The sequence below is a fragment of the Bufo gargarizans genome, chromosome 6 (assembly GCF_014858855.1).
Source record: "Bufo gargarizans isolate SCDJY-AF-19 chromosome 6, ASM1485885v1, whole genome shotgun sequence".
NCBI lineage: Eukaryota > Metazoa > Chordata > Amphibia > Anura > Bufonidae > Bufo > Bufo gargarizans.
This window is the reverse complement of record NC_058085.1, coordinates 269993954-270011678: the sequence shown is the minus strand read 5'-3', so window position 1 is coordinate 270011678 and position 17725 is coordinate 269993954. Positions and strand designations below refer to the sequence as shown.

The 17725-nt window shown below is 43.2% G+C and overlaps 1 protein-coding gene across 1 annotated transcript in view; it reads right to left on the bottom strand.

The window, feature by feature from the left end:
- Positions 1-17725, bottom strand: part of LOC122942136 (peroxidasin homolog) — a 68919-nt gene that overhangs the window by 5304 nt on the left and 45890 nt on the right. Inside the window, exons 9-16 of the mRNA XM_044299632.1 lie at positions 15893-16062; positions 15345-15617; positions 14275-14391; positions 11009-11167; positions 10818-10920; positions 10502-10659; positions 7520-9023; positions 5885-6019 (exon numbers count right to left, since the gene is read on the bottom strand). Of these exons, the coding sequence (XP_044155567.1) occupies positions 5885-6019; positions 7520-9023; positions 10502-10659; positions 10818-10920; positions 11009-11167; positions 14275-14391; positions 15345-15617; positions 15893-16062 (2619 nt within the window). The remainder of the gene's footprint in view (positions 1-5884; positions 6020-7519; positions 9024-10501; positions 10660-10817; positions 10921-11008; positions 11168-14274; positions 14392-15344; positions 15618-15892; positions 16063-17725) is intronic.

Genomic DNA, 17725 nt, shown 5'->3' with positions numbered 1-17725 from the left:
CCACTGCTGCCGCTCTGCTGACTCCTGGCCACGCTAGCGACTTGCTGGCTCGGTCGCTGCCTCATGCACAATCTGCCACCCTCTTCTCCTGATGATGATGAAGCCCCTAATTCACCCAAGTCCCAAATGCGATCAGCTACATCATCATCGAGTACTGTCTGCACGTCACTGATGTCCTCCTCAATGGTCTCTGGGTTATGAGCCTGACCGCTTGTAACGCCAGCTCCCACGCCACTCTCCTCATCACTACATGCCCGCCTACCAGAGGAAGCGGGGGATGTCTGCTCCACATCTTGGCTGGCCAGTAGCTGCTGACTGTCCTCTAGTAGCTTGTTCTCGCTGTATAGTGGAGCTGAGCCCACAGCATAAAATACTTGTCTGACTGAGGGAATAGAAGAGGACAGAGTTAGGTTGAGAAAAGGTGAGAGCACAGGGCCTGCTCCCGGGCCATGCCAACTAAGGGTTGTGTCTGATGAACCCACCGACTCTTGGCTGGGGGTGTCTGATGTCACTTGGGATGAAGTGAATGACCGAGTCAACCATTTAAGAACCGCTGGGTTGCTGGTCAAGACACGACCACTAGATGACACCTCTCGCTGCGACTCCTGCTGCCCCGCCCCCTTACTCTGCTACGACCTGTGCCTGCGCCAGAAACATTTAGGCCTCTGCCAATCCCCTGTGCAGGGCCTGGCACTTCTCTGTCTGACATACTGTTAGATGAAATAAATAAATAAAAAGGAAATAAAAAAACACCCCCCAAAAAAAGTCAGCAATTTTCTCACTTCACCACACAACTAGCCGTTGTGTGGTGAAGTGAGAAAATTGCAGACTTTTTCCCCCACTAATACACGCCAAAAAGGGCTTTAGAACATACTGAACGGCAAATAAGCCCTTATTTGTTCCACTTATACATTGCATAAAAGGCTTTAGAACATATAACTGCACCGCTGAAAGGCAAATATATATTTTTTGCCATTAATACATGCCAAAAAGGGCTTTAGAACATATAACTGAACCGCTGAACGGCAAATATATATTTTTTGCCACTAATACTTGCCAAAAAGAGCTGTAATTTTCTCACTTCACCACACAAAAGCAAATCCTTTTTTTTGTGCCACTAATACATGCCAAAAAAGCACTTCAGAACATATAAGTGCACCACTGAACGGCAAATAGGCCTTTACTTTTTTCCCACTTATACACTCCACAAAATGCTTGAGAACATATAACTGCACCGCTATTTTTTTGCCACCCATACACGCCAAAAAGGGCTTTAAAACATATACAGTCAGGTCCATAAATATTTTGACATCGAAACAATTCTAACATTTTTGGCTCTGTACACTACCACAATAGATTTGAAATGAAACAAACAATATGTGCTTTAACTGCAGACTGTCAGCTTTGATTTGAGGGTATTTACATCCAAATCAGGTGAATGATGTAGGAATAACAACAGTTTGCATATGTGCCTCCCACTTGTTAAGAGACCAAAAGTAATGGGACAATTGGCTTCTCAGCTGTTCCATGGCCAGGTGTGTGTTATTCCCTCATTATCCCAATTAAAATCAGCAGATAAAAGGTCCAGAGTTCATTTCAAGTGTGCTATTTGCATTTGGAATCTGTTGCTGTCAACTCTCAAGATGAGATCCAAAGAGCTGTCTCTATCAGTGAAGCAAGCCATCATTAGGCTGAAAAAACTAAACAAACCCATCAGAAACATACCAAAAACATTAGGCGTGGCCATAACAACTGTTTAGAACATTCTTAAAAAGAAGGAACACACCGGTGAGCTCAGCAACACCAAAAGACCCGGAAGACCATGGAAAACAACTGTGGTGGATGACCGAAGAATTCTTTCCCTGGTGAAGAAAACACCCTTCACAACAGTTGGCCAGATCAAGAACACTCTCCAGGAGGTAGGTGTATGTGTGTCAAATTCAACAATCAAGAGAAGACTTCACCAGAGTGAATACAGAGGGTTCACCACAAGATGTAAACCATTGGTGAGCCTCAAAAACAGGACGGCCAGATTAGACAAATGACATCTAAAAAGCCTTCACGGTTCTGGAAAACATCAAATGGACAGATGAGATCAAGACCAACTTGTACCAGAGAGATGGGAAGAGAAGAGTATGGAGAAGGAAAGGAACTGCTCATGATCCTAAGCATACCACCTCATCAGTGAAGCATGGTGGTGGTAGTGTCATGGCGTGGGCATGTATAGCTGCTAATGGAACTGGTTCTCTTGTGTTTATTGATGATGTCACAGCTGACAAAAGCAGCAGGATGAATTCTGAAGTGTTTCGGGTGATATTATCTGCTCATAATGCTTCAGAACTCATTGGACGGCGCTTCACAGTGCAGATGGACAATGACCCAAAGTATACTGCAAAAGCAACCAAAGAGGTTTTTTAAGGGAAAGAAGTGGAATGTTATGCAATGGTCAAGTCAATCACCTGACCTGCATCCGAAAATGCCCCAAGAACAAGCAGGAACTGAAGACAGTTGCAGTAGAGGCCTGGTAGAGCATCACCAAGGATTAAACCCAGCGTCTGGTGAGGTCTATGCGACTTCAGGCTGTAATTGACTGCAAAAGATTTGCAACCAAGTATTAAAAAGTGATGATTATTATTCTGTCCCATTACTTTTGGTCCCTTAACAAGTGGGAGGCACATATGCAAACTGTTGTAATTCCTACACCGTTCACCTGATTTGGATGTAAATACCCTCAAATTAAAGCACATCTTGTTTGTTTCATTTCAAATCCCTTGTGGTGATGTATAGAGCCAAAAATTCTAGAATTGTGTTGATGTCCCAATATTTATGAACCTGACTGTAACTGCACCTCTGAATGGCAAAAATATATTTTTTTGACACTAATACACACCAAAAAGGGCTGTAATTTTCTCACTTAACCACACAACAGCTAATAAGCGCCTTTTTATTCCACTAATACAAGACAAAAATGCTATAGAACATACAGTTGTGTTCAAAATAATAGCATTGTGTTTAAGTTAATAAAGCTCAAAATCCTTCTTTTATTTCCATACACACAAATGCATTGGGAACACTACACATTCTATTCAAAATCAAAACATGAAGAATAATATATACAAATTTGTGTTGTTCCTCTAAAAAAAAAATAATAATAAGAAAAGTGGATATTAGACTGTTCAAAATAATAGCAGTGTCTGTATTCTTCTTTACAAACTCAAATACTTACTATATAACCTGAAAAATGTTTGAAGATTTTGTTTTCCTTTGAATCATTTAACTAATATTTAGTTGTATAACCGCTGTTTCTGAGAACTGCTGTACATCTGTGTTGAATGGAGTCAACCGACTTCTGGCACCTGTGAACAGGTACTCCAGCCCAGGATGATTGGACTACATTCCACAGTTCTTCTCTATTTCTTGGTTTTGCCTCAGAAACTGCATTTTTTATGTCACCCCACAAGTTTTCTATTGGATTAAGATCCGGAGATTGGGCTGGCCACTCCATAACGTCAATCTTATAAGTCTGGAACCAAGATGCTGCACGTTTACTGGTGTGTTTAGGGTCGTTGTCTTGTTGGAACACCCATTTCAAGGGCATTTCCTCTTCAGCATAAGGCAGCATGACCTCTTCAAGTATTCCGATGTATTTCAAACTGATCCATGATCCCTGGTATGAGATAAATAGGCCCAACACCGTAGTATGGGAAACATCCCCATATCATGATGCTTGCACCACCATGATTCACAGTGTACTGTGGCTTGAATTCAGTGTTTGGGAGTGGTCTGACAAACGGTCTCCGGCCACTAGACCCAAAAAGAACAGTCTTACTTTCATCCGTCCACAAAATGTCTCTTTAACCTCTTCAGCACTCATATCTTGCAGATAGCTTGGCTTCACATAGGTGTCTTCTAATTGTAACAGTACTCACAGGTAACTTCAGACCTTCTTTGATCTTCCTGGAGCTGATTGTTGGCTGAGTCCTTGCCATTTGGCTATTGTTCTATCCATTCGAATGGTAGTTTTTCGCTTTCTTCCACGTCTTTCAGGTTTTGGTTGTCATTTTGAAGCATTTGCAATCATTTTAGCTGAGCAGCCTATCATTTTCTGCACTTCATTATATGTTTTCCCCTCTCCAATCAACTTTTTAATCAAGGTACACTATTCTTCTGAACAATGTCTAGAATGACCCATTTTCCTCAGAATTTCAGAGAGAAATGCACTGTAACCAGCATGCACAACATTTGTTGCCTTTCTTCCTTAAATAAGGGCAAAAATTGCGACCTGTTTTTCAAAGAATAAATGACCTCACTCATTGAACTCCACACTGCTATTATTTTGAACATGCCCCTTTCAATTAGTGATTCAATTACACAGAATCAGCAGCATGCATGTCATGACTGTTGGGTCTGTTGGATTTCTATTACTCTACTACACCTGCTAGTAAATTATTTGCCATGTAGAAATATCATTTCTACCAAAAACAGTGATTGATCAGAATAGTGATGTCTAACTGCTATTATTTTGAACACAACTGTAATAACTGCACCACACAAAGGCAAATAGGATGTAGAAATATTTACTTGTAATAAACCCTACTAATGGCTGTATCAAACAGCACTTGCACCCCAATAACAAGAATGGTTTGCTGGAATTACAGAGCTGTATAATGGCAATTTGGATCCGCAGTCAGTGCAGCAAGGTGTAATAGGATTGTTCCTATTACCCAGGCTGTAAACGCCCCTATTGAACCCTGTTCTGCTTCAATATTGTGGAATGATTCCTCCCTATCCTTTCCCTGAACTTCTATATAGCAAAATAAAAGTTTTTACGTCTTTTCTACTACTGTCCCTAGCGCCTGCTGACGTCTCTCCCTGCACTAAGTACACTGGAAAATGGCTGAATCCAAGATGGCTGAGGCTATTTATAGGGCTGTGACATCACAGGGCTGGCAGCTGAACGGCTGCATGCATGGCATTGTGGGTGATCCCTCGTTCCCACAGTTTCTTGCTCCATGTCCCAACACGTGCAGCAGCCATTTTAGTAAAAAATGCCATTCGTTACTACGAAGCGTGAGAAAATTCGGATTCGGTACAAATCAAATTTTTCCTGAAATTCGGATTGAATTCCACTTCGTCAACTTCGATTCGCTCATCTCTATTCATGACCTATCCTAAAGACAAGTCATCAATATCAGAAAACTGGCAACCTCTTTAAATACTTGCACTTAGGGGGCAGTTTTATAGTAGTAATATTATTTTCTATAGCTGTAATGTTCTAATTGTTATATTTCTGCAAGTAGGGAGCAGTATTATATTAGTTACTTTCCTTTCCATGGGGGGGGGGGGGGCTATTATAGTAGTATATTCTTGGACATAGGGGGCAGAATTGTAGTAGTTCTATTACTGTACATAAGGATCAGTACGATCAGTACCATATTAGTTAAATTTATCTTCATGGGGGCAGTATAATAGTAATTATACTGGTAAGGAAAAATTTAAGAAGAGGATCTTAGGCTCCATTCACATATCCACAAATGGGTCCGCATCCATTCCGCAATTTTGCAGAATGGGTGCGGACCCATTCATTCTCTATGTGGACGGAATGGATGCGGAAAGCACACTATGTGCTCTCTGCAACCGCATTTCCAGAGCGCACCCCCGATCTTCCGTTTTGCAGCTCCGGAAAAAAATAGAACATGTCCTATTCTTGTCTGCAATTGCGGACAAGAATAGGCATTTCTATGGGGGTGCCGGCCGGGTGTATTGCAGATCCGCAATTTGCGGATCTGCAATGCACTACGGACGTCTGAATGGAGCCTTATAAACATTTTCTTGATTGGACAGAAGTGGTTGTAATGCTATCATTGGGACATAACATATTTACCTGTCTCCATCTCTGAGTCTTTTAAACTGAGTCACTAGAAGACACATTAAGGTGGGTCCAAGCCGACTTCCTGGAACCAGGTCCTCAACAATCAGGGCTGGAAAAAGGTCCACATTTTTAGGTGTCCCATAGAGGCTAAAATTATACAATAAAAACAGCAGAGAGAACAGGTTCTATCACCATTAATACGTCTAAACATAAAATGTCATAATGAAATCTATACTATTGGGCATTTACAAAATCAATATGTTGTATAATAGAGCTTATAATGAATAAGCATGTTTGGGATACAACCAGTGGTAGATTTAAACCATTTTTCAATTGTTCCCTGACAGAGCTAAAATCAGAGACCCCTTGTCACACATTTTCACGTAGCTGACCACCGAAGAGAGCACTAGGACTCTAAAACCCATTCTCAGATTGCCAACAGTTACGTTGAAACATCGAGCCTCAACCCAGCCGAAAATGATTATGTAGAACAACAGGTCACCTTAAAGGGACACTGACAGGCCCAATAAGCATAATTATCTATATATATGACTACACAGGTCTTCTATTGTGTATTAAAAACATATAAGTCTAACTCCTGTCCACTTTATGAACACTGCAAAATGATGTTTTATAACCTGATGTAATCTGTCTTCTTTCTGCCCAAGGGAAGGCGTTTCAGCTTCACTTCTGCCCAGCCAGCCACGCCCCAACTGCCGTTTTGAAGCGCCGCCCAGCTCATCAATATTCACTTCGCTGGGCGGCTTCTGCTGTCCCGCTGCTCAGAAGAGTGCCCGGCGCAGGCGCAGAACGGAGAGGCTGAATCGGCCTCAAAGAAGCAGAGGGGACGCAGGCGCGATGTGATCCCGGCGAGCGAGGGTGTCGGGCGCATGCGCAGATGCTGAAATTGAGTCCGATGCCCATAGCTTTCTATTGGGCATGTGCGGGATCTCGAGAACGTCAGGGACATCAGAAGCCGCCCAGCGAAGTGAATATTGATGAGCTGGGCGGCGCTTCAAAGCGGCAGTTGGGGCGTGGCTGGCTGAGCAGAAGTGAAGCTGAAACGCTGCCCCTTGGGCAGAAAGAAGACCGATTACATCAGGTTATAAAACATCATTTTGCAGTGTTCATAAGGTGGACAGGAGTTAGACTTATATGTTTTTAATACACAATAGAAGACCTGTGCATGCATATATATAGATAATTATGCTTATTGGGCCTGTCAGTGTCCCTTTAAGACTGGGTCACTGCCTATAGAGGCTATAGGCTGTGATCACCAAACTCCTATATTGTTTCTGAACTACCATAAGAGTATTTAAATGACTGAAAGCTTCACCCTCTGGACCATTTTGGACATGGTTGGCCAAGGTTAGGGCTAATTGGACCATTGGGACATTTTTATCTCTAGGCCCACTAAAGCCATTGTGGAGTGTTGTACACCATTAAATTTGGAACTGTAATAATGTCCTAAGCTAGGGAGTGCACATGTAGCAGCCACGCCAGGTGGCCATTATGTGATGCTTTACATATCTTTTTAGGCCTTTACTTTCTCAAACTATCATAACTGGAAACCTGTTTCTATATCTCATGGTATTATATCAATCATGGTATGAAATTTTGAAAACATAAAAAAAAATTGTTTCTTACCTACGAAGCTTCTCTCGTATATCTTGATTCTTGATCTCTTCCTTAAAGTCCTCAAAGTCCTGGGCTGATGTTAGATTGCAAAAAACCCTGAAGTCGTTATAGGGAGGAATACCATGGTCTCGGCCACGTTGGATATTAATTGCAGCAAGATCCAAGGACACAGTATGTACTGCAGAAAACAGTTTCTCTGTGAGTTCCAAGTTCAGCAGCTCTGTGGGTTCTCTCATCTTTCCAGGTACCCCAAAAAGTCCCCGAAGCACTGGATCAATACCTCCCTCCTGGATCAACCTGAAGGGACTAAAGAAAGTCTTGTGCAGTGGGAGATGTCCTTGCTTAATTGGTTGAAAACTTTCATTCAATCGATAAAGAATTGGGTTAATCAATGTGTGTCCAAATCGGAAGGCAGCAGTGGCAAAAGCATTAAAGATCCCACTATTGACGCTAGGGTCATAGCCTTTGTATTCTCCCAACATACTCAGACCAATTTCTCCAAAGATTTTAGGAAGCCAGTGTTCAAAGGTGATGTGCTGCATTTGAGCACCTACTAATTTCCGGGCTTCATGGTAGACCTTGTCCCCATTCCAGAGAGGGTTAATTTTTAGCAGATATTCAGCAATACGGTTATGTTCCCGAAACCACACTGTGTGCATGGAGGTGAGGGCAAGCTGTTCATTAGCCCTATGGTCTCCAGCAAGGAAGCATGGAACTGAACTTTCTCTTTCATCCCTCATACACTCTGTCGGAGGTCCACTGGAAGAAGGCATCAAGTGTTTTCCTGAAGTAGGTACCACTTGGCCAACTTTTAGCATACCCTTCTGGTTACGAAGATTTCTCAGCTCACGGGATTCCTGCTCCGTACTTCCATAAACATTTGAGGCATCCATGTATGAGGTCAGCATATTAACCTGCTCTCGAGAATAAGCAGAATCCAGAAGAAGAGAAGTCACTCCACTCCCACAGACTGGACTGGATCGAGCAAAGAACATGCATTGTCCACTGTTCCCACGTGGATCATTGTTAGGTATATCAATTGGAAGGCAGGGAGGATCATTGGTGCAAACTTGGCTGCAAGGTGCAGAATCTGAAAATCTGGACATACTGAGTGCTGGCACAGTTTGGTCCAGATCATGGTCCAAGAACTGCCCCCATTGCATGAGCATGTGTGTGTACTGAGAATCTGGAGTAATGGTCTCTGAACCTATCATGGTTGTGGACACCAGACGCGGTAACGGTAAAGGCAAAGCTCCTGACCCTTCCGTGGCTCCAAGTCCACGTGGAAGATTAAATCCATTCTGGTAGGAGGGTTTAAGAAGACGCTGAAAGGCAGTGAGAGATGCCCCCCATGTCGGATGTTGGAGGTTGTTACAGGTTCCATCATGCATGCGATAATGTTGGTGGAAACAGAGATCAGAGCAGTTAGGAGTTCGTCTGTGGGCAGAACAGCCAGACAAATTGGCGATCTTGCTGATATAGTGAGGGGAGACCAGTTCGCTGTAGTGGTAGCCTGTAGAAACATTTCATACACAAAATAAGCATATAGTTATTGAAAAGAGAATGCCCACCCACCAATGATACTTTGCACCAGAGGACTACATTCAGCACTATGAACCGACTGTGAGATAAGGAGGACCAGTTGTGGGCTGACCAATCTAGGAATTGAACAATGCCTAACAGCCCAAATCATTAGGGGGACCCGCAGCTCTCCAATTAGAAATGATACCAGACATCTTTATTGTGGGTTGGAGCTATGTTTTTCTTGGCAGACGCTCCCTCACTCAGCAGACTGGGACGATGCAGAGTCGAAGCAGTGCAGACCAGGGAAGGGAGATCTGCCATCTGCCCAGTGTATAAATGAAAGCAACATGTGGTAAGAGGACCCCTTTGTGCTGCAGGAGATTAACCCTTTAGGGGGGAGGGCTGTGGTTACTGACACTTTTGAGGGGCTATTGTTACTGGCTAGTGAGGGCAGGCGGGATTAGCCTCAGGGTGAGGGCAGTGGCGGCCATCTTAACTGAATAGTGAAATTGCAGTTTTATGCAGACTGGTTGCTAAGGGCTGAATCTTAATTAATATGGGGTAAGTCAGTCTAATAGTAACTGATTCTGGAATATCATGTTATTAGTAACTACAGATATGAAAATTGAAATTAGGGTCTAAGTGTTACAGTTATCCTTTAAAGGTGTTCTTCAGGCTGCAGATACTGATGATCAGATTGTTTCGAGCTCCTGCGGCACTGGGTACTATACAGTGTACAGATATGATACAGATCTGTACACTGTGTAGTGGCCGTGCTAGGTTATGCGACTCAGCTCCAATTCAGGTAAATAGGAGATTAGCTTTAATACGGCGCAGCTGCTGTCCGAAACAGCTGATCAGTGGGGGTGCCAGATGTTGGACCCCCACCGATCTTATATTGATGGCCTAGCCCGGAGAACCCCTTTAAACAACATTTTGAGATTCTGACTGCCTATAACCATCAATAGAGAAAGCTCCTTACATACACATTTATACAGCTGGAATTGTGTTAATGGCAACTTCCAGAAGCCTGAATTTTATGATGTACTGGTAACTCAAGAACTGTGTAAAGTGATTTCGGGCCCTGTACCAGGAAAATTTTTGATGAGTTGATGAGACCCAAAAAACTGTCAACGTTCAAAATCTATGTATTTAAAAATAGATAAAATTGTGCTAAATAATGTCAAATTCAATGTAAGAATTTAATTCTCAGTTCCACATACTTCAGTGGCCACAGTGACAAAACGTTGTCAGGTGGATTCTGCTCTGTTACCCAATGGTAGCACTTCATACAACAGTACTACAATTACTTTATTTTTTTATTTTTATATGACTCATGCTGATTGTTTCCTCGTCTGCTGATGGTTTCCATATTGAGACAGGAAAAAGATGAACATATTCTGGATTATTGGAACTTTATTTCATCAGATGTTTACTGGACTGAATTCTTATATATCGTTCACTTACTTGTAGTATTAAGATCGTCAGGAAGTCCTTGCTGCACATGTTCCTCTATAAGTTGTAGCGTCATCTCTAGGATTTCTGCTGCCCTTACTATTTCGATAGCTTGAGGATCTCTGGGATAACGAGCAAGTGCCATCAGGTCGCTGGGAGATTTGGGGAGCCTAAGCAAACAAATTCAAGCCAGATTTTTCTATGAATGATAGGACAGTCATTTAACCTGATCGGCAGATGCTCCAGATATAAATCCCACCCAGAGAAGATGTAAATTTCAAAATGCAATTATCCACCCATTGAGATGCCTATGAAACTTGTATCCTACCAGCTGAACAGATGCCTGTGAGCAGAGTTGAAGCTGGTGTTGACACTATGTATAGCCTTTCGTAAGGACATCTCCACATAAGCATCTCCAAAGCGCACCATGTCTGACAGAAAACAGATGTGGCCATTATATGAAGAGTTTGATATTGAAGATACAAGAAGAATACACTCTTTGAGACTGGACAACCTTACCTTGTGGCTGTACGTAGAGCTGTACTGACACTGAGTTCACCCCCATAGAACTTGTAGCATGACACTCATACTGGCCCCCATCACCATGGCTGACCCTCAGGATTCGGAGAGTCCCTGATTCTTGAATGATGTGCCTTCCATCATTTGGCAATTCATCTCCTGATGAGAAGTGAATAGAATCTCAAAAATAGCTAATTTCGGAATGTAGTATATTACATGTACACACAGTAGTGGCCATGCTCTGTAGGCTAATACATGGCCATATCCTTTAGTAGTAAGTAAACACAATTTTTAGGACATGATAATGGTCAGACCAGTGTTTTTTGTGTTAGTAGGCCATCTCCAGCTGCTCTATAGAGATGAATGGGGTGGCGTGGCGTGGCAATGCAAATGCTTGACTGCTGCGCCATTCATACTAGGGGGCACCCGTTCTTGTGATATGAGGAAGTCACAGTGGTTTGAGCCCCACTGATCTAAAAGTGATCCTCTTTAAGATTATTATGTTTTTGGAAGTGTTGGCTGGTTGTCCACTAGTTATTAATGATTTAGCAGACATTTGGTTTACACACTAGTTGTCTTCCACCACATGACTTCACTTCAAATGGAGTCTTTTCAGGACACTGTGCTGTGTCATGTGCATTATACCCTGCTGGGGGCTTTCAGTCCTAAAATTTGTGGCATAAAGCCCAAGCCGAGAGCAGCTGAGGACAGCGGTTTTATAGAGCAATTAGATGTCAATATGATGGGTTAATTAAAGGAATATTACAATTTCAGCAAATAAATGGTAAGCTTTACGGAATCAAAATGTCTACAATCTTTCAATATACTTTCCATATCAGTGCTTCACATTTTCAATATCTCTGTTTTTGCTGTCATTGAATTTTAACCCTCTTTGTTTTCTTCCAGCAGGTAAGAATCTGTCCTGGTCACGTGATGACCACACACTTGAAGTGACCCAGTAAATCACTGATACAAGTTAATGTATTTGTAAAAGGCGTTAATGTATTTTCACTGCTGTGTTATGTGATTCCAAGAGCGGATATGGAAAAACAGCTTGGTTATTGTGAACCCGTACAGGAGGTGGCTGGCTGGACCTGTCTCCTCTGAGGGAGATGCTGTGTAGTCTGATTGCATCAGCCAGAGAGTCTAGCCTAGGCAGCCCAAGTGTGAGGATCTGCATGTGCCTATGCACTGTGACACTCATTACAAGAGGTTCTCTATTTCTACATGCCGAGGACAAGTGCCAGACCTCTGTGAAATAGAAGTAAGGAATCCGTAGACTGTTTAGGGACTGTGTGTGAGAGCAAATGTAACACTTGTTTCGGCTATGGACTACGGCTTGTGGAAGGTGTTAATTGCCTCCAGCACCCATAAAGCTTTTACAACAGATTAGCTACCCACTGAGGATCTACACCCTGGTGTGGGAACTAAAGTACTTATTATGGATTTGAACGCATTATGCTAATTTGGGGAGTTGTCTGGATTTAATAGAGAGCTACTATACAGTCTGCTTTCCCATATACAGCCTTTAAAAGATTGTGTGTGGGTGTATGTGGAGAGACTGACCTTATCCTCACAAGTATTGATTGCTAGGAATACCTCAGTAAAGCTTGTTGGACTTGTTACCCTACACTATCTTCCTTATTGCCTCGCATCCAACACCAGCACTGCTGCCACCATTGCATTGCCTTCACACAGAGGGAGTCCTGCCTTGCATTCATCTACTTAACATCAAGGGCACCACATCTATCACAATCCAGAACTCAGGGAGTGCCCCGAGGGAAGATGGGATGTTCCCTCCATTCACTGCACAGACCCAGGGAGCACCAGAATGAAGACAGCTACCATGAACCACTACCCTCATATCAGTACCACTACTACCACTCCTCCCAGCATGAACCACTACCCTCATATCAGTGCCACTACTACCACTCCTCCCAGCATGAACCACTACCCTCATATCAGTGCCACTACTACCACTCCTCCCAGCATGAACCACTACCCTCATATCAGTACCACTACTACCACTCCTCCCAGCATGAACCACTACCCTCATATCAGTGCCACTACTACCACCTCCTCCCAACACTCCCACTTCAGGTTGCTTCACACTTGTAATGCTGATTACAGTTACAGTGTGATTATCAGAGATGCGTCTTGTTGAACAAAAATAAAAAAATAAAAGAAAACGTGTTTGACCTTCACATGACCAGTAGTGTTGATCGCGGATATTGTAATCGCAAATTTTTATCGCGAATATCGGCACTTTGAGAATTCGCAAAGATGTAGAATATAGTGCTATATATTCGTAATTGCGAATATTCTAGTTTTTTTTTTTCATCAGTAACCTCCCTTCTTGCTTGTGGGCCAATGAGAAGGCTGCAATATCCTTGTCAGAGCTTAGCAACATCCCTAGCAACCAATAGGAAAGTTGCCTACCCCTTACTATATCAGAACCTCCCTAGCAGCCATTTTCTGCAGTTTTTTTGCAGTTCTGAGAGAGAGAGCAGTGACATTGCTCTGCTCTGTGCTTTCACCTGGATCCTATTTCTTATCCAATTGCATTAGATAGTTAGCTCATACAGTATATGTATAATACAGATAGTTAGGGGGAGATAGTCAGTGTAGGTTAGATAGTGATATAGTGTAGCTGATAGGTTCCAATGCAGGGTGTTAGGTAGTGCGATAGGAATTACTGTTTATCTGTTGTGATGTCACAACAATACAGAAATATCTACTCAGACCTGATAAAATGTAAAGTTGCATGTATTGCGCAAAAAATATGCGCATCATTAGTGCCGATTTGGGCAATCACGACAATAATGACTGGAGATCACGAATTCTAGAATTCACAAATTTATTGTGAAATATAGCAAAAGCGAAGATTGCCTATGTCACTCATCACTAATGACCAGGGCAAATTTTTATCTATTGGATGTAAGCAAAGAAGGTCTCTATTGAATAATAGCAAGTGGAGATCTTTAACTGTCAGCAACTAATACAGAAAGTATATTTGTATAACTTTTTATTATACAAAAGATAACAAAGAATACCCCTTTAAGAAAGACTCCACTGGTTATTTGGGGATTCGGAGCATGGCACTCATCTAGATATAGGGTCTGATGCCAAAGCTGGCTGTACAATTAGATTTTTATTAGTGCATCCCACTGACTTCCACATCCCACATCATTCCTAATAGAGCACAATATTATCTTAATTGTTATAGTCTTGCAAAAAATCAAGATGAGAAAGGATGAGGCCATTACCTTGTTTAGTCCAGGTTATAACTGGAGCTGGGTGCCCGCTTGCAAAACATGGAAATTGGGCATCTTGACCCTCAGTTAAGGTTTGGTCACTGGGAAGAACAGTAAACTTCTGCACTTCTAGAAACATGGATTACTCCAGTAAGTAATTATACTGCAGCAGTAAAGTAGTTATTTTATACTGTACCTGATTGAACTTTACAATTTTTCCACAATTTGTTGCAGGGGCAACAAGTAATCAGGAGGAGCCAATATAAGAACTGTCCAACCTCCATCCTCCTTTTTTTTTTTTTTTAACCAATCCCCAATCCTATAGATGGTGTCTAGACCTGCACCAGATTTATCACAGGGGCTCAGGCTGGATGACGGTGTAGGTATAGACACTTCTGTCTGACTTTATACCACCTATTGGTTGGATGAACTAGATGTGGCAAAAATTTTCCAATTTGCCGACTTTTGGCACAGTTTACAACAATTTCTAGGTGCACCCACATTAGCAGATGTGGGACAATTTCTGTCTGTCGCCAAGAACCAAGATAATTCCCCTTTTATCAACAGCAGTTAAGCAGTGATCAATAAGTAACATACTGTATGTGATCAGGTACTTGCAGGAGAACCTGCTTAATTTAAAAGGGTTTTCCGACATTATAATACTGATGAACTATCCTCTGGATAGGTCATCTGTATCTGATCGATGGTGGTCTGACACCCGGGACCACTGATCAGCTGTGTTGAGAAGGCACCAGCACTCCTATGAGCGCCGGTGTCTTCTTGCAGCTTACCAAGCACAGAACACATTCACTCGCAGCCTCCTTCACTTCTATGAGACTGAGCTGCTCCGAGGCCATGTGACCGATAAACATGTCGTCACTGGGCTAGGAAACGCTGGAGAAGGCCATGGCGCTTACAGGAGTCCCGGGTGTCGGACCCCACCGATCAGATACTGATGACCTATCCAGAACATAGGTCATCAGTATCTAAATGTTGGAAAACCCTTTTAAAGACATTCTCCAAACTGAGCAATCCCAATATAACAGCTTAAGTTTATGAATAGACGCTTGTGCTTCTTCTACCTTGCACAATAATAGAGGCAGACGCCTGTATGGAGCCTTCGCTGTTGCTGGCGTGACACCAATAAAGTCCCTGTTCAGAGAAGGTGACATTTTGAATATACAGGCCTCCAGAGCTGGTGATGGTGAAGCGATCATTAGTGGAGACAGGATCTCCTGTGTCTGTGGTCCATGTAATATGTGGCTGGGGATCTCCGGAGACCCCACATTCAAGCGTTACGCTGCTGCCCACTAAGACTTCTGTGTTCTGGGGCTGAATTATAAAAAACGGCTTTGCTGTGAGAAAAAGAGACACATCTTGAACAAGATATCGAAGATGCAGGCACTAACCGAAAACAAAGGGGAGACAACCAATATGGCCACCATTGCAGTTTCTACAAGGGTTAGCACACAGCTATCTCTGACTTTTGAATGGCAAACCTGACCATATCATTTTGAAGACTTTAGGAAACCTGGGTGATAACTCATATTGGTAGTCACCCACCTTTTCCCAGACACAGGTATAGGTATAGGTATTGTATCAGTAAATCTCCTAGTCTCCAGTTACTCACATAAGCTGCCGGAGTACCGTAGAATGGCCTCCGGCGTGCGCACCTCTCCGGCTATGTTTTTGGCCGCACATTGATAAATGCCTTTATCAGATTCCTGTGTATTGTGGATCATTAGGGTCCCATCGCGTAAAAGATTCAGCCGCCCATCATAGCTTGTATCAATCTCATTGCTGTGAAGAAATCATATAACAAAGGATATACATTGTGCAATAACCGTGTCCTGACAATACCGCCATACACTGCTCAAATAGTACAACAGAGTGGCCTCAAATACCACAGTACAGTACAGAAAGAAGTATCCTAGAGTGCCTCAATAATATCACCACGTGGAGCCCCAAAAGTACCACAGTATTGAAAACAGTACCACCAAAAATCCAAATGGCCGGCTTTAGGCTGGATAGTTCAGTTTCCTGGCGCAAGGCCTGGACAGACTATTGAGTGTCCTCCTTTTCCATGTGAGCGTATGCTACAGCCACAGTCTAAGGCCTCTGTTGTAAGAGGCAGCCCTGATCATCCAGCAACATTTCCAACACATATATATATATATAGCAGACTGTCATGTTTCCCTCCAGCCACCAGAGGCCACTGTGGCTGAGTAGGACAGTGAGAGGAGTTGTTTCCAGAGGACAAGGAGTTAAGTGTTTTTCCCGGGCTGAGCAGAGAGCCTGGGCTGATGGTGTCTGAGTACACAGGAAGAAGGACGCTGTGCACTGAGAGGGAGATCCACAGGGAAGATTAGAGCGATTTCTCCCTGCCTGCTGTGACACCGTATCTGGGACATTAGAGTGTGTTTGCTCCCTGACTGAGCTGATGTTTCCTGGTGCAGAAGAGAGACTGCTGTAGTGTGAGGCACTTACCAGAGGAACTGTGAGTGAATTCCAGGCCCTGTCTGATTACACGTCCAGAGCTGCTGATTATCTCCAACCAGAGTTACAGAGACTACAAAGAGAGGCCAGAGCTGAGCCACACTGAAGCAAGCAAGCAAGCAAGCAACCAGATCGGGACCCAGACTGTACCTGCCTGCATGTGCGGACACCGAACTGTGAGTGCGCTGATGCTAACCTGAGCTAGGGCATAGTGGAATAGGATTTAGTTTAGTGCACCGTAGAGGTGCACCCCGGGTAGCGGGGACAGATAGGACTACCTAGAAGAGAGTAGCCTGCTATTGTCTGTACTTGTGTTTGTGATTCATTTGTGTTCTTTATGCAAATTTCCATTATCTTTATTGTGAATTCCCAAGCTGTTCATATTGTAAATCTGCTTCTCCGGCAGTTAGAGTTCTCTTTTAATAAAGCCGGTTTCTACTTCAGCCTCCTTGTCTGCTGCACTGTACTTGAGTCCTGCTCTACGGTCTCTTCCTCTGCTGACCGTTACAAGTGGCGCTGCGAGCAGGGTACAGTCACAGAGATGGAGGCGGCTGAAGGCAATGTGCATGATGTTAATGTGAGTACCTCAGGCAATGGTGGAACCCTTGCAAGGGCCCTTCCTATTGGCACGTTGTTCAACTTGCTACCCAAATTTGATGGCCAGAACATGACACTGTCAGACTGGGTGACAAGGTTACAGAGTGCTGTTAGGATTTACAATGTCAGCCCAGAACTACAAGTAGAAATTGCTTTGGCCGCTCTCGAGGGTGAGGCCCGAAGAAATGTTCTCCTACAACCAGAAGCCACGCGCAATACATTGCAAGAGATGGTGAGATTCCTGGAAGAAATATATGGGGAAACAGCCAGTGCAGGGCACCTCCGGGCGAAGTTTTTTTACCGGATTCAACGGGAAGACGAAGGTGTCTCTCAGTACGCTACAGCCCTACAGGAAGTGTTGGCCGAGGTA